Here is a 21,581-nt window from a genome sequence, read left to right as displayed (position 1 = left end):
TGTGCAGCAAGTTTAGGAAAGGTCCTTTCCTGTTCCAGCATGACAGTGTCCCTGTCCACAATACAAGTTCTATAAAGACATGAAAAAAAACTTGGTTTAAAGAAACTCCAGTGGTCTGCCACAGAGCCCCGACCTCAGCCCCAATGAACAGCTCTGGAATGAACTGGAACATCAGTTGAGGCTTTCCTGACCAACATCAGTTTATTCGTTGTTGAAATAGGATGCCTGACAAGCTCACAGTCAGATGTCCAAATACTTTTGGCCATATAGTGTATGGGGGCACACAGATTTTTGCATACAACTGTAGTTACATTTTCTTATTCACAGTGGCCCTTATTCATCAAAGTTGCATTAAACAAATAGGGATTTATAGGTGATAAATGTTCATCAGGTTCATGGAAGTGGCTGCCAGCCTATTTACCCCTTATTTACATAAATCTCTCCTCTATATGCATGTAAAACCAAGATAAGAGAAGAAGCAAAGGAGGGAATTAAATCCAGAAAAGAAAAATAATTAAATAAAGCAGAGTTTGTTATCCTTGATCCAACTCTTTCTAGCTGCCTGGACTACCACAACTCTCGCCCTCTCGGAACCAGTTCATCTCCTTCCCAAGTTCTGCTGCTTGCCTTTTACTCATAGCCAGTCACCCAGCATATTCCACCCATACTACAGGATCTTCACTGGCTTCCCGTGGAGTACTCTCTTCATATTTAAATCCAACCTTTTTTTTATGACTATCCATGACTTTCTGCTGTGCTCCCTTCTTGGCTTATTTAATGCTGGTATGTTGGTAATATTACGTTTGTATTTGTATGTTATATTTGTATTAGTAACCGTCTCTGGGTTCTTGAAAAATGCTATGTAAATTTCATGTATTATTATAGAGTTGATGTTTAATTTATTAAATTTTTAATTCTAGCCTAAAACACCAAAACTGAAATAAAATATCATCTGGCTACCTCCAGCTAAGTAAATATGATCACACAAATCCACCAAAGAAGGAAACGATAAACTTTCCTATGAGCTTTCAGGCAACTTTGATGAATAATTCAATATTACGATAAATGATTTGTCAGGGCCGACAGACCATATCAGTACCATCCACTGTTCAGGAATTCCCCTGTAGCTAAATGACACTGCAACTTTTGTACTGCTGCATAAAAAAAAGATTCATATTTCCGACAAGTTCACAGTCAACATGAATTCAGAGGTACGTCAAAATTCTGCACATATGATATCACATATCTCCTGCGTCTCTAACCACAGTACTTGCATCCAGCGTTTCAAGTGCTTGTGAAGTTTTTGGTCTAATAAAAGGCCAGCTTGTTTCTCCTTCCTCATAGGCTTTCCAGTCCTGGAGAAAAAGGATATATCCAGGTTTTGCTCCAGCCTGGGATTAAACACTTGATTAAGATTATCTCACCTTTAATCTTAAGAACAAGAGCTGATGAAAAGGTTTAGTGCCAGACAGGAGTAAGACTTAGAGTACGGTGCAGCCATCCAGAATCACAAAAGGCAATCCTCTTTCTTAGGTTCTCGCTGGTCTTTTAGAAATCTGTGATTGGTCCATAGATGCCCCATGGTGGCACCACTGCCCCTACACACTGTTCTTCTCAGGGAGCTCAGCATTGGGCATACGTGGGAAATAGACAGTGGTCTTGTGTTCCTCATAGCGATCGATGTGCTTGAGATGGACCACCATGTGCAGGGCGTAGGCCAGTACCAACAGCAAAATCAGTGAGGTAATGAGTCCCATCAGAATGGCTGGGGTAAACAAGGTGGCACAGTCTCTGGCTGAGGCAAATTTGTTGGACTGCACGTTAAAAGCCTGGATCTGGGAACATGAAATAGTGATTCATATCATAACAGTCATAAACATTTTATATCATTTTATGTTCTCCATGATGTATTTGTGTTTACTTCTATTATTTATAATAGCCTTTAAATAGCCTTATCATATTATCAGGAAGGATAAATCATAACCCAAAAATGTGGGGTGTTTTTAGCAGGATACACACTGAACACCAAGGGGACAATTTGGAGCAGTCAATCCACCATTTGCATATTTTTAAAATAAGAAAGGTAACTGGAGTACCAGGGAAAAAACAGACAGCAAACAGACATGGGGAAAACATTCAAAACTGCATACAAACAGTTACAAAGCTGAATTTTAAACTCAGCCAGTCTACCAGCTGTGCCAGTGCACTACAGCTGGATTAAATTATCATACATTATTCATTTCTAAATTGAACTTCCAGACACCCACAACATGGGTCTGGGCAAACATACAGGATAAAATTGGATAAAATCCCTCAATTTATTATTTTCTATATTATATATGAAATAGTTCGATGTGACAATAGCAAGAAGACTGGGTACCTACCTGAAAGTCGGTAAAAGTGATGTGCCAGTTTCCCGAACTGTCTGTGTGGGAGCTGGGCACGAGTAAGGTGTCATATTTCTGTAGGCTGCTGACATGCTGGCAGTGGAATGAGTAGGTGGCAGGAGCATAGACCTCTGTGGCATTGAAAGTGGCTTCGTGGGTCCAGTTGTAGTGAATGTGGACGCTGTCCAAAGTGAACCAGTTCTGACCTACTGACTCATAGAAGGTGTTTGACATTTGGAGCCTGTGGCAAAAGTGGAAGTCATGAGAATGAGTGAGGTATTATTATTGCTATAATTATTATTATTATTTTTCACTAACCATGTAGATTACCTACTTGTAAGCTACATAGGTGGAATAATTCTACACACCTTACAAATGGTGTTAGTTTTACTTGAGTCATTTGTCTTAAAGCTCTCATTAGTTTGATTTAAATACAGCATGAGAATTGGTTACCTTATACAATGCCTGATGTGCACCTATACTAGTACTGGGTCTTGACCTGTCTACCCCAGCATTACTCAACCTTTTTTTCTCTTAGACCCCATTGTGTTCAATTTTTTTTCTTGGACCCCCTTGACACAGGTTGTGATATTGTTCTTATGTTCTAACCAAGGATAAAGGTATTGTTTTTAAACAAACATTACTTTGTGAGTCGTTCTTGCTCATGGTATATATCCTGGTATTTTCCGATATTGGTTGATGTAGGTTTACTGCTAGTCCTTGCAAAGCTGGCAGCTTCTTTACCTGGGTTTACTTCAGCAGGATCTGCTTCAAAAACTGAATCAGAATCATAGCCCCCATCTGTTGACCTCTGAACTTTTCAAATCAAATCAATTCAAATATTTGTCCATTCTCAAAGACCCACCATAGGCTACAGGCAGTTTAAAATAGATCTATATGACATTACAAGAACTCTCCCATATGCCAATAGCCTATTGAATGCAACATAACCCATTTCTGGCCTCACTGAGCCCTGGCCCCTTGGTTGAGAACCACTGGTCTACCCAACATGTTATTGTGGCGAGCCAGCCAACTCGTCTGTGCAGTTCCGATGTAAACAAAGCACCATTTTGATTCCCAGGATGCATTCTCTCTGATCGGGGGTTGGCCAGTGGTTGCGACTTCCCAAAGGACAGCGCACCGGCCAAAAACCTAAATATTTCTGTGTAACAGTATAAGTTTGTAATAGATGCTGTGTTAGTGTGATGTGTAGAAGAGGATGAATCAATTCATGTGTATTATATGCTGGTTTGTGTGATTTTGTGTAACTACCATTTGTGTGAAGCTGTATATACTTGGGACCTGACCCCAATTTTGGTCATGTAGATAGTCCTGAGATAAGGTAGTGTGGGCCTGTTTTCCCGCCCACTGATTGATATCAGCAAGTGATTTTGATAAAAGGAGCAGTCAATGTCACACTATACTTTGAGTTTGCCTATCTGATAAATTACTGGTAAATTGGCAGGTATATATGCATGTGTGCAAGGTTTTTTGATTAACAGAGTATACAAAAAACACTATGCCTCCTACACAAAGAGCACAGCTAACAGCGGTGTTGGGCCCCAGAAAGAAGGTTATTCTGTAAGATTCCAATATTAGTTTTACCAGGGGATAAAATAAAAAAACGTTGCTTACCTAATGACAAGTCCCTTGATATCCTCTACATCTCCCAGGCGTAGAGAAAGACTGTTGAGAACAAACAACACTTTGTCATTGTTGCCATCTGCCAAATCATCCTGTTGCACAGTCATGTGGTTTAATTCCTTACATTTCAAATCAGTAGGTTTAGTTTTTTTTAGTGTCAGAAACGACTATTTAAATAAATAACACTCATGAATGTGCGTTTTAAGCAGTTAGCAGTAAGAAATTAGCACATACGTGGCATTCTCTTTGGTGCATACTGAGCCTTTGGTGTCTACAGAAGCATTGGGTCCAAACACTCTTTCTGTCAGGTCCAGGAAAGTGTTGTTTCTGTAGCGAATGGCCAGCCTTTTGGCCTTGAACAGGATACAGATTTTGTCATTAAACGCTACACTCAGAGGAGAGTACGGCCCCGAGCTCGTAGACTGAAGTAACTTCCGTTTAGTTCTGGGCTGTGTATGCAAATGCCATCCATAAGGCTGTTAGGAAGATAGAAACGGATTAGTATAAAATACAACATTTTACTTTCAGACACATTTACACACTAATGAAGTTTAATTGCAGCATCTCTTCTTTTTTGTGACAGCATGATTGAAAAATGCTTGTTTATTAAAAACAGAAACCTTTCACGAGTTTTGTTTTTACATATGTCTAGTGTGGGTTTTCTAATATGCTTGGTCACAAGTATTTACAGCAATACAATTCTTTATGTCATTTAACTTCGTTGAATGACCTCCAAATTTCTTGTTCGTGGTTTGCAGATGACCTTTTTGAGCCCATGTAAATAGAGCTAGTTTAACAGCACCTATGGAACAGTGGTCTCTTGTCACAGCTGAAAAGCAATCCCAAACTGTTACTGTCATGCTGAGAGACAATTTAGCCAGATATACAGATGTAATCCATAAACCACAAAAGAACGGCTGCTGGACGGTGGGTGACACTGTTCACAATCAAGCAAGCTTTACATTACCATGGGCCTAGAGGCTGCATTGCCACATTAAAGCTTGAATGAATTTGATCAAAACGACAAAGAAAAACAAGGTCTTTTGCTGGATTTTGGATTGCATCTAATAATCCAGTCATCCATCCATTTTCTCTTAACATAAGGAAAGAGTTTTGTACATTCTGGAAGTATTACACCCACTGGCTGTCCAGAGCAAAAAACAGCACATACTGGGAAAACCAAGATGGCTACTGTTTACATCGGTTAGTTTAGCGAGCTAGCATATTTTCCAAAACACAGTAACTGTATAAATGAATTCTAATTCATTAATGTCTTTTGAACAATAATTCAATGTCAGAAAAACAACAGTTGCAAAAATCAATGAAATGTCAAGACTGCAAAGTGTATGTAACCTTTTAATAAAACATGATTAAATATTACATTATAATACAAATGCACATGCTTTTTTTATTTAAGCATCTGATAGGAAGTGCTGGGTAGCGTTTTCTTGGTGCCCAAGGTCACACTAGCCTTCAGAAAAAAATGCAGTACCTGCAAGATTTTTTTGAGTGGATTTTCAGCTGCAGGTGAATAACTTTCCTCATGCGAGACACTTGAACTCTCGATGCCTACTCCATCTGCATCACAAAATTTGCAAATAGGACAAAAAAGAGACAGCATAGTTAGGTAATTTAGAGCAAAATACTGCTGCATGTTTCATGTTTACCACAAAAACATTACTTACTTTTTTATGCTTTGGTAAACCAATTGACTAGACAGAAAGGGCAGAAGACCAAACCTTTCAATGATTTTTCGGCATTTTTAATAATTGAATTAAATTTTTAGGAGTGCATTTCCATCTGTTGTGCATGAATATTATTGTTTGAGAAGAAAGAAACCTCTATAAAAGGTATGTCCCTGTCCCCAACTATGGCCCATTACCAGTTTTGAAACAGCTTGTGAGGTATTTCAGAAATAAAATTAAAATTAAAAAACTGCTTGAACTGTTTGAACTCTGGGTGTCACTATCGTATAAAACAAATCTAAAACGCTCCCCATCTTCTTTCCCCCAACTCAAAACTTAATGTTCCCGAGTCTTTGGATAAACATGGCTGCTCCAAAGTAGACAATAAATGCAGAAGATTTCAGGCGCGCTGGGAAAATAAATATTTTTTCACTGAGTTCAGAGGGAAGTGGGTACATTTAATATAAAGAAGTATAATAATCTTCCGATTGGGATTATAAACTGTTGAGTGAAATTGGAACGCAACACTAAGAAGGATAATAAGTCACTCAAATTAAAAAAGAAGTGTAATTGTTAGTAATCAGTTAGGTCTGTTTTATTTTTATTTGTTTAATTATGAATGAATTATCTGTGGCCCGTGTTTGCATATTTTTTACTCCATCTGGCCCCCAACAAAAAAGTTTAGACACCCCTGCTCTATAATGCTCTATATTGATCAGTTGTCTAATGAACTACTGAATTTTTTTCCTTAATGCATGTTTACACTTTTCATATTCATAGTTGATTTAGATTAAACATGAATTAGTACACAGAAGAAATTTATATAATAGTTTATTAGACTGTGTCATCCCGATCAGGGTTGTGGTGGTTTTTATACTCAGGAAAGACTGACAAAGAAAGAAGGCACCCTTTGACAGGGCAGCAAACCATTGGACAGCATCACACACATCCATTTATGCACACAATCACACCTATGGGCAATTTGCAGCAGCCAACTCATCTAATGACATGCTATTGGAAGTTAGAGGTAAGGCTGAATCAACCTGCTGGCTGGACTTTGGCTATAGCACTTATTAAAATGTTATTAAATGTTGGGACTTTCTGTAGTACAACCACCATGTTCAGTTTTTGATAGACAAGAATAGTTTACTGGTTGAAACTGGGAGTTGAAAATGCTAGCCCTCCACGACTGACACTTGAACCAGGCCTGATCTGGCATGCTACAGACCCAACGATTGTGTCTGAAGAAGATTAAGCCTCCTTGCAAATTTGCAAACAACAAGGAGAAAATGTAATAAAAAGTAAAAAATATGTAATATGTAATCTCTTACCTGGTCTGATTCTGATTGATTGATATGATGGGACTTCCAAGCTGTAATAGACAAGAGAAAAAATTTACTCAGGCTTAAAGCAAAGAATTTAACTCTGGTAACAAAGTGTCGTGTCAATCTTTAGTGGAAATCTAGTGACAGAAAACTGATAGATCAAGTCAAACATTCCCTGCTTCTTGCTCTGTACGTGTGCTTAACACCAGCTTGTCACATTCTGGCTGTTTACGTAGAACTGCCAACTGCCATCTCATTAGTACAATCCCCTTGTGGCTATAAAACCATTCATTCTTCTGGGAAGGCTTTCTACAAGATTTTGGTATATGTCTATGGAACTTGGTGCTGATTCAATTGAAGGAAAATGAGTAAGGTCAGACAGTGATGTTGGGCGAGAGGCTTTGTGTAAGTCACTGGAACTCATGCACAGTCAAACTGAAGCAGAAAATGGCATTCCCCAAAACTGGAAGCGGATCATTTAAAAAAATATATATTTTGTGTATGCATTTTCTCCCCTTTTTCTCCCTTTTAGGGCGTCCAATTGCCTCGATTGCGTCATGCTTCCTCTCCACCAATGCTGATCTCCGCTCTGATTGAGGAGAACGAAGCTAACCCACGCCCCCTCCGACACGTGGGCAGCAGCCGTATGCATTTTGTCACCAACACTTTGACGAGTGCAATGCGGATCAGCACTGTGTATAGAGAGACACGCCCTGACAGCATTCTTTTACCGTCTCTGTGCAGGCGCCATCAATCAGCCAGCAGAGGTCGTAATTGCATCAGTTATGAGAGAGTCCCTATCTGACTTTAATATCCCACCCCTATCTAAACAACAGGCCAATCGTTGTTCATGTGGTTGCTCAGCCCAGCCGGCAGGCAGAGCTGAGACTCGATACGATGTATTTTAGTGTTTTTACCGCTGCGCCACCTGAGCAGCCATAATATTTTTCTAATAATGATTTTCATACAACTTTTTATCAATCAATGTGGCTAAAACAACTAAACACAATAATACACAATACACAATAGCCGGAGTTTCCACATACCCTTGGTCATAAAGTGTACATTGCTTCAATATGAATGGTGCCTCTTTAAAAAAAAGATAGGGTAAACAATGCCCCAGACCATGATTAATGATACAGCTTTGCCCAATCCAGACACTATAAACATCCAACTGTTGTGCTAATAAGCTTTGTGAAGGATATTCTACAATGGTTCTAAACATTTATGTCAGATGCCCCGCCACAACCAGAGAGCAAGATGAATGGTAAACTGACAGCAGTGTGACATCCTGACATCAGGAAAACACTAGGATCGAATTAAAGGCTCCATGAATTGCACGCACTTCATTTGAATTCATGGACTAGCAGCATTATGTAACCCTCTGTAGTCGTAAACAAGTCATGTACAGGCTTTTTATAGCATCGCTTTCTATGCTATAAAAATCTATTTTGTGTGTGGAGGCTCCTTTTTCTTTGTTCTCTTGGTTTACTGTGGTCAGCAGATGAGCACTCTGCTGCTGTCAGTGATCTGGGCTAAGCACAGTGGCTTAAGTGCTGAACTGGACATATAAAAATGTCCCACTACTTTAGCTTATTGCTAACAAATGCTTCAACATGTTTTGACTACTAGTTTCCAAGGATGGGAAACAGCCCAGTGCTACACCGTGATATCTATTAATAGATTACTTCATTAGATCGGATTAAGGTTAAGGGTTTCAGTTTAGCTCCACTGCTGCTGTTGTGGTCCTTCTGTGTTAGCTATGACGTATTGACTCAGTAACCTGAGAAAGGCCAAGAAACACTGAACCAGTTTTGTTCTAAGAACATTGCAAATGACAGATTTTAGTCCTGTGAAAGCTAAATTATACACTGTGGACAGAAAATATTTACTGTTAGATATTTTAAAGTACACGTGCATGGAATCTGCCAGCTTGGATTGATAATGTTTAATATTGTAAGATGTGAGCCAGGTACATTGTCATGCTGCATTTGAATGCTGCTTTCACCTAAATGAGAGCTGTTTTAAATATTTCAGAGTGTAAATAACTGCTTTCTTATTTGTGAAACTGCATGTTGTCTTTCCTGTACTCTGATTTGCTTCCATCTCCCAAAAACATGCAGAAGTTGAATTGGCTACTTGGCCTGAGAGTGAATGAATGAATGAATGCAAGTTGCCCTAAGATGAATCGATGCTGTGTTTATAATGAATGAATGAATGAATGGGGGCTAGTGTAATCATGCAAACAACATGATGCTTTTAAAATATATATTTATGATATGTATATAATATGTGTATGGCAGGCTCAGTGGGTAGCACTGTCGCCTTACAGCAAGAAGGTCCTGGGTTCAATCCCCAGGCGAGGCGGTTCGGGTCCTTTCTGTGCGGAGTTTGCATGTTCTCCCCGTGAGCTCCAGTTTCCTCTCACAGTCCAAAAACATGCAGTCAGGTTAACTGCCCTATAGGTGAATGGGTGTGTGTATGTGTGTGTGTGTGTCTGCCCTGTGATGGACTGGCGCCCCGTCCAGGGTGTTGCTGTGTGCCTTGTGCCCATTGAAAAGCTCCCCCACAACCCTAATTGGGTGAGCGTTTAGGAAAGTGAGTGAGTGAGTGTATATGGCAGTGGTAGCTCAGTGGTTAAGGTACTGGACCAGGGATCATAAGGTTGCCTATTCAATCCCTACTACCAGCAAGTTGCCACTGTTGGCCCCCTGAGCAAGGCCCTTAACATCCGATTGCTTTCATGGTATTTAGTCATAAATGTAATGACAAACACATCTGCTAAATACCACAAATATGAAAGCATATATACACGTCACATACAATCAATGAACTAAACTTACTACCATGTTTTTGGGTGGTAGGAGCCAATTAGAATTCCTAGAATACTCCAAACAGAGGGTTATTACAGGGCAGGGATCAAACAAGACATCTAAGGACCCTAAAAACGTGTCACCAACACTACCAGCATCACTAAAAACCTTCAAAAATCATACAGCCCGGCAGACAATAATTAATTTTTATTCTGAAGTGCTTTAAAAACAGCAATCAGGGACTTGCATTATTAAGATCCTATCTTACCAGTGCTTTGACAAGGTCAGTAGCCCTTTCTCAAACAAACTTTACTGTCATGGTTATAAAGAACGGCATTTACTAGTAATTAAATAAAATATATGTATTTATTGATGTCTAGTCACAGTATCATGCATCATATCATGGTAGTAAACTCTATTATCTTATTTATACATGAATTCATTCCATTTTATAGTAAAAGTCATGACCACATTAACAGACTGAATATCTAATTATATAATTTTTTTTTTTAATAATCCACCACTTACAGCCACTTCTGGAAACTCTTGGCACAAGGTGGAAATGAACACTGGACAAGACAGCGATCCATTACATGATATCACTAAATCGTTTAATTACATTTGACATATTTTATTCAAAGCAGTTACAATTCAAAACAATACAAGTCAAGCTATTAGGGGTTAATGGCATTGCTTAAGGGCCCAACAGTGGCAGCTTGGCAGTGGCAGGATGTAAAACCTTGACTTTCCAATCAATAGTCCAATACCTTAACCACTGAGCTACTTCATTTACACAATGTGTAGTTTACACCAGCCATTTCACCTTCTGGCATGTTTGGAGATTTGGAAGAAAAGTATTCCATTGATTATACATCATTCCAATTTTTACTTTCTTATTTTTTTTACAGGTCAGTGGTCATCACTTGAATCAACAAAGTTGCATTGGTTAGCTAGCTGAATGGATCCAATAAAAATAATGATTTGATTAGCACCAAATATAATTAAAGTCCCTTTATTGGTGCCATGAGCTTTGTTATAGCTGAGCCTACCACAATGATCATTCACCCACATATTACAAAGAAAAAACATACAAACAAAAAACCCCATAAGACTGATATTGTACGTTAAAAGTGCAAGACAAGCCAAAGAAACATCCAGAACAGCTAAAACTATAAAACTAAGTTATGTGTCTCAAGAGTGCTGTGCTCTTGTGGGTTACAGTGATTGTGATTGTATTTCAACGGTGCAAGTTAGATGTTGTTAGATGTGACATCCAATTACAGGTTTCTGAACTATTGGGCCATAGGACATACATTTATGATTAGTCTGTGAGTCCTATTTATTCCTCATTATCATTACAAAATATAACGGAAATTCTAAATAAAGGGAACATGATTGCTATTGTATTAATGATTCCCAACATAAACTATTCTGATTAAAGTTACAGCTAAGATAGATGCTTATGTCTCAGCCTTATTTGTATGGGCACAGAGAATCACCATCTGTAGACAATCACTCACTCACTTAATCACGCACTCACTATCTTAACCGCTTATCCAATTAGGGTCGCGACGGCTGCTGGATTCTATCCCAGCTTTAACACCCTGGACGGGGCACCAGTCCATCGCAGGGCAGACACACACACATACACACACCCATTAACTTATAGGGCAATTCAGTGTCTCCAATTAACCTGACTGCATGTTTTTGGACTGTGGGAGGAAACCGGAGCTTCCGGAGGAAACCCACACAGACACGGGGAGAACATGCAAACTCTGCACAGAAAGGACCCGGACCACCCCGTCTGGGGCTCGAACCCAGGACCATCTTGCTGTGAGGCGACAGTGCTATTCACTGAGCCACCGTGCCGCCCTGTAGACAATCTGTGTGTGAAAACACATTGAATTAATTACATTAGTAAAAAACTACTGATCCCAAAGGTGTTAAGTGGGGTTGAACACTTTTGGGATCATTTGTGCAGGCTTCTGGAGTTTCTCCACACCAGACTTGTAATGCTGTGTCCTGGACCTCATGGACCTCACATTGCACACATGGGCATACATGCAGAATCAGAAATGGTCCTTATACAACTGTTAAGCCATACTTATGTGCATAACGTATAACATGTATTACAGCTGACATCGTAAATCACACCCCTAGTTACCAGGTAACACCTTAACATAGTACACCTTAGTACAGTTTTCTTTAAAAGATCACTGATGATTCCTAACCAACTGTCTAAAAGTCAAAATACCATAATAAAAATTAAGCTCTATGTCTCCTGATCTCTAATAGCTCTTCTTTCAGTTATTGAACAAAGTCTTAAGGCGGGAGATCAGTCGCATTAAAACACCTCTAATCCTAATCTAATTGACAGACCATATGCTCTGTCAAAAAGAACATCAACCACCAAACTCTGTGAGACGACTGTAACAGCATACACTATCTGGATGAATTCAATGAATTTTACCTAAACCCATGAGATGGGGTTTATCCAGGAGCTAGGACAATAAAAGGTTTACTTTCAAGAAAGTTTGAATAGTTGCATTCACAGACTGAATTAAGATCCTCATAACTATGGGTTCTTTAACAAACTTGCCTGTTATCACTGTCATGTTTAGCTTTTTATTTTTTAAGCTGCCAGTACTGTGTAGTACACAAACAAGCAAAACAGAAAGATTCCTGTTTTCAAGTGCATGCTGGTCAATGTAAACAACAGTACAATAAGTGTACAGAGAACTGTATTTTTAGATGCCCTGGATGGTTCCTCCTTTGCCAGCACACAGTAGAGTAGCATCTGTAAACTGATTCCTTGAGACAAAATCCTGGACAGAGTCCGCCTCATGTCCCATTGTCATGGCCATGTTTAATCATCTTACAGTTACAGTTTAAGAAAACTGCACCACATACTGCAGATCCTTAGTAGAATCTACTGTACTCATTGCTAAGCAGATACGCTGATCCAGGAGTGCTGCTTCAACAATATTTACCTATTCAAGACCTGGTCCCTGGTGGGCAGTGGCCACAGTAGAAGACTAAGACAGTGCCTCAGCTACACAGCATCACTCCCTCTTCACCCACCTCCCCATGCTGTAGCTGAAAGAACTACCCTTACCTTCTGTCCAGCACTGCAGGCACTTGATCGAAGGGCAAAGCCGGCTGCACCAACACAAAGAGCCACAGCAAGGAAAGCATGAAAAGCCTGTGTTCTGCCATTGAGACAAGCAGAGGAGAGAGCCAGGGACGAGTTCTACTTCATAATCTGCCTTAATGGCACATCCCTGAACCTGAGCTCAGAGACAGACGGCCCTGGCAGCCAATGAGAAGGCAGAGTGAAGATAATCGTGCGTCACTATCCTCACAGCCTTCATTCTTGCAGCCTTGCGCTCCCCTTGCTTTCTCCGATTCTGGCTCTATCTCTCTCACATACGCATGCCTGCATGCTGCCCATACCCCTCCTCTTTCTTCTCCCTCCTTCTGCCTCTTTCTTTATCAAACAAAGCTGCTGAAGCATATGGCATCATTCTTTTAAACCACCATCCATACAAAACTGTTTATCCTATAAGTTCTTTTAATGTGCACTAATAACTGTGTATTGGGGCTATTTATAGGGCATTAAAGAGCTAGACCTACATTTACATTCCACAGAGTTATGTACACACTGGTATGTATACACGTTATAGGTACATGCCATATACATGGTGACATGCTTTAACAAACAGAATGGTTGTTGTAATAGAATTATCTGTTGAAATTGCCCTTCACAGTTTTCCATAATGGTAATTAAAGCTGGGTGGCACAGGGTGCACCAGGTAATGTGAGGACTTGGGTTGACACTCCGTCTCCAGTCACTATCCATGGGTACTCTGGTTTTCTCCCACTTTCCATAAACATGCTGAATATGGACTTTCACCTTGTGCCCAGCTTTTCCCAATCCAAATTTGGATGAATCAGTGAGTAAAATTTAAATAATAATAAATAATATCAGGGACAGTGGTAGCCTAGTAGGTAGAGCTTTGGGCTATCAATCAAATGGTTGAGAGTTTGAATCCCAGCTCTTCCATGCATCCACTGTTGGGCCCTTGAGCAAGGCCCTTAACCCTCTCGGCTTGAGGGGTGGCGTACAATGTCTGACTCTGGGATGGCGCTGTGACCCCAGCTTCCAAACGAGCTGGGATATGTAGAAATAGAATTTTGTTGTACTGTACACCTGTATATTTATATATGACAAATAACGGTAGTCTATTATATTCCAAATAATAATGCTGCTGTATAGCTCCTGATCATCCAGGGTTGTGGTAGGTCCAGGTCCAGTGTGATTAACAAGCTGGGTGACAATTGTTTAATTGTCTGTTTAATTGACCAATGTCCAATAATATCTGGCATTCAAATTATTAGATCATAATGAGTTAGCTAGATAAAAACACTATTTCTTAGAAAAATACCCAAATATACTACATAATCATCTAAATAAGTGGAAGCTGAGTGGTACTAGACCAGTAATTAGAAGATTACTGCCAGATTGCAACTCTTTAATTGCTTGGATTGTAAGTCACTTTGGATAAAAGTGTCCACTAAAGGCAATCAATATATTTTATTTACATACAATGTTATTTTTTATTATTAATGAGCTACTAAAATCACCCTTGGTGTGTGTGACGTGTGCATTTGGCCTGTGATGGACTGGCGACCTGTCCAGGGTGTGTCCTAACTTTCTCCCAATGAATTGGCCCCACCGCGACCCTGAACAGGATAAAGCGGTGGTAGAACAATGAGTGAATGAATAAAAAATAATTTAAGACGTAGAAAATATTAACGCGTAAAATAGCTAAATTAGAATTTTTAAAGAGGAAAGTACAAACTAAAAAAACCCAAATGATTTTATACCTGAATACCTTGCATTGAGGGCAACTAACAGCCAACAGAAAGACAGAAACGTCTGGACCGGCTGAGCTGCAAATGCAAACAATAAGATAAGTAGCGCCCTAGATAGGGTGCGCTGGCTGTTGGTTTATACACAAACAAAGGGCACGTATATAGGATGAAAGGAGACATTTGAAATAACTACCTTCTTGTACTGTCTCCGCGTGTGTTTCCTTGGTAACCAATGTTTGCATATAAAAGGCTACCAAACTTCAGCCGGGGTCGATATATATTTAAAACACTGACGGTTAAACGGTAAGAATATTTGTTTTTTAATGAAATAAATACGAAATAAACATTTGTCAAAATAATAGCCGTTTTTATTCCGAGTTTGTTGAGCTCCTCACAGCCGTTTAACACTTTGAGCTACCAACCTTTTCAGCTAGCTATGTACTTAGCTGGAGTTTATTACTGACGTGAAACCACAGCGTTCCATAACAGTGTACGGAACACTGTGATGTATGGAAAAGTTGCGACTTAAAAGTTAAAGTTAAAAGTTTACATTCACCAGTATGACTTGGCGATCTTGACCACAACTTCCATAGAAGCTGGGACACGCAAAAAGATTTAATTGTATTTATTGCACTACACTTGTATATGTGTATACAGTATACACATATATTACAGTATTACAAATAAAGGCATCACATCTGTCCTAGATTATCCTAATTTCACTGACTTCTGCATCTGTTCTTTTTCTAGAAATGAATCATTAAAACACGCTTATATGGTTTTTGAATTTTATATATTTATTAAATGTATAATTTCTAAAAATCTGTACATACAGCAGCTTATTAGCTTATCAGGTGGTAAGGACAATTGTATAGTGTCATTTTACTTTATGGGCTGGCCTTCAAATTCCTTGTTAGTAATTGATTAGTGAGGCAAAAAAGAAGCCGTATCAGATGACAGTTTGAGATCATTGTTTCATTTTCAGTGGCACTATTTATGTGGGCACAGAGAAGTCACCAGCTGTAGTCGGTAATATTAATTAACAAAGGAGGCCATGCCATAAAGTAAAATAACATTGTACGTACTTTCTACACCACCAAGCTAATAATCTGTGTTTCTTTATGTATAATTTTCACCCACCATCATTCAACTGTACATTTACCCTGCTCTCACTGCCCATTTAGGTAAAACTATCTAACTACTGTTGGATACCCTGGGTAATTTTCCACTTACACAATGGTCAGTTTATTTAAGTAGCCAGTACATAAATTGCTACAAGGTAAATGTACATGAATACATACATACGTAAATGAAAAAAAATTTAATTTATGTTAAGAGTTCAAGAGTTAATACATTTTAGTAAGTGAACAGGTCATTATTGTGTTTCAGTAGACACCTTAAATGCCTACCTCAGCAGAAGCCATAAAGGCTTCCCTGGAAGATGGCATCAGTAAGTACTTGGTCCTTCCTCCCATCCCAAGCCCTCCAGATCCAGACGCCAACCTTCCTGATCACAGAGTGGCAGTGCGGAGAAAACTACTTTGCTACAGGAGGAGTAAAGAACAGCGACATGAGCTCCATAAAATCATGTAAGTATGCTATGTGATATTGTTTCTGTCAAATTATTTTTTGTTTATTTTATTTACTTTCAGTTGTCTTTCAGAGAGTAGTCCCTAGTCCTCTTACTGTGTTGTAACCCTGTGGTCTTTTTTAGGGTTGCACGTGCAATACAAGCCTATCAGCAGGCCAAGGATGCATTCCCAGCGGCTCCTTCATTTCATGAACCAGAATTTCCTGCAACAGTATTAAATTATTTACTTTATTACCCTCACCTTATATTGCAATGCCCTTTAAATTTTATTACTGCATTCTAACATAAACCCCTTTTTTACAGATGTTCAGTGAAAAACGGAAACAGCAGGTAGGTATTTGTAAGGCAGAGTTTGCAGTAGAGTATTTTCCAACTAAGTGTTTAAATAAATTTTTTGACAGTTGTGTCCACACTACTGTTTGTAGATGAACTACATGTTTCTAAGGCAGTGTGTGGAAAAGAGCCCTATTGCACCCATTCAGCAGCACTGGCTGGACAACATGTTAAGTCGGGTGTCACCGTGTCTCAGAGAGGGGTCTGGAAGAATGGAGCTGCTGGAGGAACTGTGTAAGGAAGTCAGTGAGAACTTCCACACTGACATGCTGGAGCACACTGGTGAGTTGTTTTCTGAGTGAGTGTTTAGCACATATTGCAGAAACTACACTTACATATTTATTTATGCACTCACTGAGTAGAAAATTATAGTAGCCAATCTACCTTTTGCATGTTTTTGGGAGATGAAAGGAAACAGAGTACCCAGAAAAGAATATTAAACACTCCTCACAGACAGTGACCAGAGGTGAGGATTTAACCTAGGTATCCAGGATGTTTTTATGCGACACTCTCTCTACTTACTATACCACCATAGCACTATATTGTTAAAAGTGTGTTTAAAGTTTAAAGTGTGTAAATTCATTATTAAACAGGATAATCACATGTAACACTTCGAAGAGTTAAGAGTCAACTACTATTAACACATCACAAAAGCATGCAGATGGTGGACTAGTTACTGTAAATTACCATGATTTAGATATTATTAACAAAAAGGTAATAATAATAATAATAAATAATAATAAAAACAAAACTATAATAATAATAACAATAATTATATGAATAATAATATTAACAATACTGATAATAATAATATTTATTTTAATAATAATAACAATGACAATAATAATATAATAACAGTACTACTACTAGTAATAATAACACCCACAATAATATCAATGACAACAGTAATAATAAAGATAATAATAATAAAAGTAATGCTACTACTAATGCTGTTAATAGTAAAAATGTAATACAATTATTTTCCATTGCTAAAATATTTTTATGTATTTCTATGCATTGCAAATGTGTTTTTATAGAAAGTGTTGTAAAATAATGTGATGTATGGCATGTAATTATTATTATAAAAAAATAATAATAAATGTGTGTAAACAATGCATTTATTCACAATAACCCATCTGTAATAATCAAATGTGTTCTATTTGTTTTAAAGCTTTAAAAGTTGCCACATAGTGTAACAACACATACATAGCTGTAGATACTTACATTTTACGTTAATTAACCACTGGGGAAAAATGTTTGCACTGAAAATCTGTTTAAATTATGAAAAATTTATGTTGACCTACGTTTTGTTTTAGTGAACAGTGTCCTGCAGAAGCCACAGATGGGCGAAACAATTGCTCCCCTACAAACACTACCCACACCCATGTGAGTGTGTATAAGAGTTTAGAATTCATCCAACCTATTCCATGTTCCCACGATTTAAATATGGACTCCTTTAAATGTTACATAAAAAGCCATGGTTATCATGTTTTCTTTTTTTAAGGACCCCTGATTTCTCCAAACCATGGCATCAGAGCTTTGTCAGGAATCGAAAAAAGATTAAAGAGAATTTACACGTTTTGCATCCAGCCATGAAAGCCATTTTGGATATCTGTTATAGAAGTTTCTCAGAGCTGCTCCTGATTGATCTCTCAGACTGCAGGTAGTGCTTATTTTCTTGCATTTAGTATACTAAGTGATTACAGTATTTGCTTATGTTTGCAGTCACGTAGATATTATGGACTGCATTTTATCAGAATTTTATTATTTAAGATGCTTTATTCATTGGCTGCAAATAGATGTTTTAGGGGGGCATGCAAAAACCCAATTCTTTAGTGTTTTACAAATATGGGGTAGTTTTTTTTAGTTTGGATTAGCATACAGTATTTACCCATCAAAATGTTTATTGTTAATGTCAATTAGATGTCAATTTTATTTGTTTATGGTGTATGTGCCAGCCTTATTTGTTGGAAAACTGTGTATTATGTACGGCCAATAGCACCGCTGAGATTCGAACCCGGGTCTCAGTGGTGGTGGGTTAGCATAATAGACTAATGTGCCACCCAAGTGCTCAGCTCTTTATGTGTATCTGTAATGTGAAGGTCATCAGGGCCTGTGAACTGTGAGAAACTGAAGAACAAAGTGGCTGTGGAGTGTGAAAGAATGGAGGAGAAGCTCATGAACACCTGGTTCCCAAAAGTCATTCACGTGCTGACCAGCAAGGAAAGTACACAAAGAATGAGTGCAGAGAAGCTTGACACATTTTACAACTGTGCTTCCAAGCTGCTCTCCAATCAGGTACAATTTCAAAAACATGAATCAAAATGTTCAACCAATGGTTAATGAGAACTAACTGTTTCCATTCTTTTATGTGTTCTCCTATAGCTGAAGTCCCTGATTCAGAGGAGTGTGGAGGCATTCGTCAGTCTGTTTGAACCTGCCAACAAGCACAAGCTCCCCCTGTTTTGGATGGACCTAACCTTTGAGAAGATGGAATTCTATCCAACTTTTCAGGAGCTGGAAGAAGCAGTGTTAGAGATTCTCAGCTTGCTCGTTAATACTATGCAGGTAAGATGAGGTTTAAAGTTTGGTTACCTTAAGTTACCTTTGAATAGTGACCAGTGGTAGCTCAGTGGTTAAGTTAATGGACAAGTAATCAAAAGGTCACCAGTTCAAGCCCCACCACTGCCAGATGACCACTACTACATTCAGACGGTAGTGATTATTTGCCTCTCATTGCCCTGTGTTTTTACCAGTAGTGTCATCATCGCCTGTGGGTGTTTGGTTGCCATGGTTTATACCACAAAGCAGATGTGTTTCTGCTAAAAAGATCCTAGATGGAAATTTCTTGACTATAAATTTCATGTTGTTAACTCCGCCCACTTTTGCAGCGCTAACGTATCAGTAGCTTTAAAAAATTGGAAGAATAAATGGTAAGTGTAGCTGAATTAATCAAACCCACTTGTCAATGCAGTGTCCACATAGTCTTGACCTTGGAGTGAAACATGTAAAACCGGTGCTATTTGATGAATCCTACTATTTTTTAGAAAGTCCAAACTGTTCAGTCCTGTCTGGCTGACACCAACAGCGCAGTGGTTAATGCTAAGCTTGCAGATGATGTTCTCATATGGGCGCGAACCATGCTGAGCAACGCGGTGCGTAAAAACCTAGAGGAGCCTGACAAACACCTTCAGTATTACGGTAAGCTTATCAAAGTTTCCAGTTCAGAATGCCAATTTAAACATTTTTGGTTTGATTAGTTTTATTAAAGTCAGTTATTTATTGTTTTTGTATTTTTCGTAGTCACAAATTATGACTGGCTGGTCAATGGGAGTGCACAGACTCTGGTAGAGACATTTCTGATGGAGGACCACAGTTTTGATGAGTTTACTGAAGTAAGTTTAAACATTTTTTATTCATTTCAGTTTCATCAACGGCTTTATCCTGTTCAGGGTCAGCATGTGTCCACGAAATAATAGACGCAAGGCAGGAATACCCTAAACAGGGCACCAATCCGACTGACTGATAGCACCACTGAGAAATGTACCCTGGATTTTACCTCGATTTACAGCATGTGCATGTGTTTTTGTGTATCGGAATCTTAGCAAGTGGAGATGTTTCGGACTGTTTCCCAAGAGATCTCCAACCTCCCCTCTGTGGCTCATTTCGACATGATCCGCTTGGACTGTGAGGAGCTCAAACAAGGACTGGCAAAGAAAGCGAGGTCTTTTGCTGAGACCCTGGTGGATCAACTGATCAGCGCACATCGGGAACACTGTCTTCAGTAAGACTTTATTTTATTTGTTTGTAGTTCTGTCCTTGATGTTTCTCTTCATCAGAAAGTCACTGATTACTTTAGAAACATTTTTATTCCTGAATGTTTCATTTTATTTCATTTTCATCAGCTGCTTTATCTCAGGGTCCACCGTGAAACACTAGGTACAAGCCAGGAATACGCTAATCCATCATTGGGCTTTGACCAGCTCCCCCTATTAGACATAGTCAATCATGTCTCCATAGACATCTGGCTGAGATTTGAATCTAGTGTAATAGTGAAACAGACTTCTGCACCACTCCATTTAGACAGAGCTTTATTTTGAATACTATAAGGAGCTGTATTTTAAATACTGCTTCTTTAAAATGTATTAGGACTCAATGCAGCTGCGTGTTTTTTTCTATCCTTTTGTCTATTACTGCTCAGCCTGCCAACATGCTTTTGGTTTTCTTTTGTTCGTTTTCCTTTTGTAGAATTTGTAAAGAGTTTGAGACCATGAAGGATAAGGCTTTAAAAATCCCAGATGCAACAGAAGACATGACAGAGATGATTGCTTACATTGGTCATGCAAAAACCAAGGGAATAGAAGAGCTTAACAGTAAAATAATAGTAGGTTTCTAAATTTTAATTGAACTTTTTTCACCATGTACAACCTGTATTTATACCTGCAATTAAAAACAGAGTAATGTATTTGTCTTTCAGGAAACGCATCGTAGATTAAATTACCTACTAGATGTACACACATTTACCACAGAAGACATGGAACTTAATTCAACGGCTCTACTTTGGCCTCAAAATATTAATCAAGCTTTTGATCTCAGTGATGAGGTAATATTTTTTAGTTAATGATCATTTATATGTTTTTTTGCAATGCAGGTGGACATTTATGTAATATTTTAAAGCTTGTGAAGTCTGGTTTGACATGGATTGCTGCATTCTAACAATAGGAACATATATTAAGCCTTGGTGACTAACAAACAAGCCATATTATTTTCCTCTACATTAAACACATTGATTATTGATCATTGGAGGGTGTTAGGTTGGAGATGCCCTGAACATTTAACAGAACATTTCAGCATTGCACACTGTGTTTTTGGTGGGTTAATTGCAGCTTAGACTGTAAATAATTAGTCACTGAGTCCAATGATTTAAA

General features: G+C 38.6%; 2 protein-coding genes across 5 annotated transcripts in view; one reads left to right on the top strand and one right to left on the bottom strand.

The window, feature by feature from the left end:
- Positions 1 to 1,478: 1,478 nt before the first annotated feature.
- Positions 1,479 to 13,070, bottom strand: atp6ap1lb (ATPase H+ transporting accessory protein 1 like b). Its single transcript, XM_063016126.1, has 7 exons — positions 12,970 to 13,070; positions 7,048 to 7,088; positions 5,524 to 5,609; positions 4,266 to 4,507; positions 4,023 to 4,073; positions 2,385 to 2,628; positions 1,479 to 1,835 (listed from the first exon to the last, which is right to left on the bottom strand). The coding sequence occupies exons 1-7, from the start codon at positions 13,068 to 13,070 to the stop codon at positions 1,599 to 1,601; spliced, it is 1,002 nt and encodes a 333-aa protein (XP_062872196.1). The 3' UTR covers positions 1,479 to 1,598.
- A 1,905-nt stretch (positions 13,071 to 14,975) lies between these two features.
- Positions 14,976 to 21,581, top strand: part of dnah12 (dynein, axonemal, heavy chain 12) — a 36,747-nt gene continuing 30,141 nt past the window's right edge. For 2 of the 4 annotated variants that reach the window (XR_010015424.1, XM_063015987.1), the window contains exons 1-14: positions 14,976 to 15,032; positions 16,122 to 16,318; positions 16,444 to 16,531; positions 16,624 to 16,650; positions 16,746 to 16,935; positions 17,970 to 18,039; positions 18,158 to 18,316; positions 18,756 to 18,951; positions 19,039 to 19,221; positions 19,701 to 19,854; positions 19,957 to 20,048; positions 20,259 to 20,437; positions 20,902 to 21,037; positions 21,131 to 21,256. Coding sequence is in view for 3 of the 4 variants with exons in the window: in XM_063015987.1 (XP_062872057.1) it covers positions 16,131 to 16,318; positions 16,444 to 16,531; positions 16,624 to 16,650; positions 16,746 to 16,935; positions 17,970 to 18,039; positions 18,158 to 18,316; positions 18,756 to 18,951; positions 19,039 to 19,221; positions 19,701 to 19,854; positions 19,957 to 20,048; positions 20,259 to 20,437; positions 20,902 to 21,037; positions 21,131 to 21,256 (1,788 nt within the window). In the remaining variant the exon portion in view is untranslated. Of the gene's footprint in view, positions 15,033 to 15,323; positions 15,351 to 16,118; positions 16,319 to 16,443; positions 16,532 to 16,623; positions 16,651 to 16,745; positions 16,936 to 17,969; positions 18,040 to 18,157; positions 18,317 to 18,755; positions 18,952 to 19,038; positions 19,222 to 19,700; positions 19,855 to 19,956; positions 20,049 to 20,258; positions 20,438 to 20,901; positions 21,038 to 21,130; positions 21,257 to 21,581 lie in introns of those variants that run through there. The other 2 variants (XM_063015988.1, XM_063015989.1) reach the window with 2 other exon arrangements.

The sequence above is a fragment of the Trichomycterus rosablanca genome, chromosome 19 (assembly GCF_030014385.1).
Source record: "Trichomycterus rosablanca isolate fTriRos1 chromosome 19, fTriRos1.hap1, whole genome shotgun sequence".
Classification (NCBI taxonomy): domain Eukaryota; kingdom Metazoa; phylum Chordata; class Actinopteri; order Siluriformes; family Trichomycteridae; genus Trichomycterus; species Trichomycterus rosablanca.
The sequence above is the reverse complement of the archived record's forward strand: the minus strand, read 5'-3'. Positions and strand labels throughout refer to the sequence as shown.

Bases quoted from the DNA above. Each gene is read 5' to 3' on its own strand.
- atp6ap1lb (XM_063016126.1), bottom strand. From the start codon at position 13,070: ATGGCAGAACACAGGCTTTTCATGCTTTCCTTGCTGTGGCTCTTTGTG. The intron at 2,629-4,022 runs GTAAGCAACGTT...CTTTTGCCACAG, and splicing joins ATCAAGGGACTTGTCATTAG to GCTCCAAATGTCAAACACCT. The intron at 1,836-2,384 runs GTAGGTACCCAG...TCATGTTCCCAG, and splicing joins TCACTTTTACCGACTTTCAG to ATCCAGGCTTTTAACGTGCA.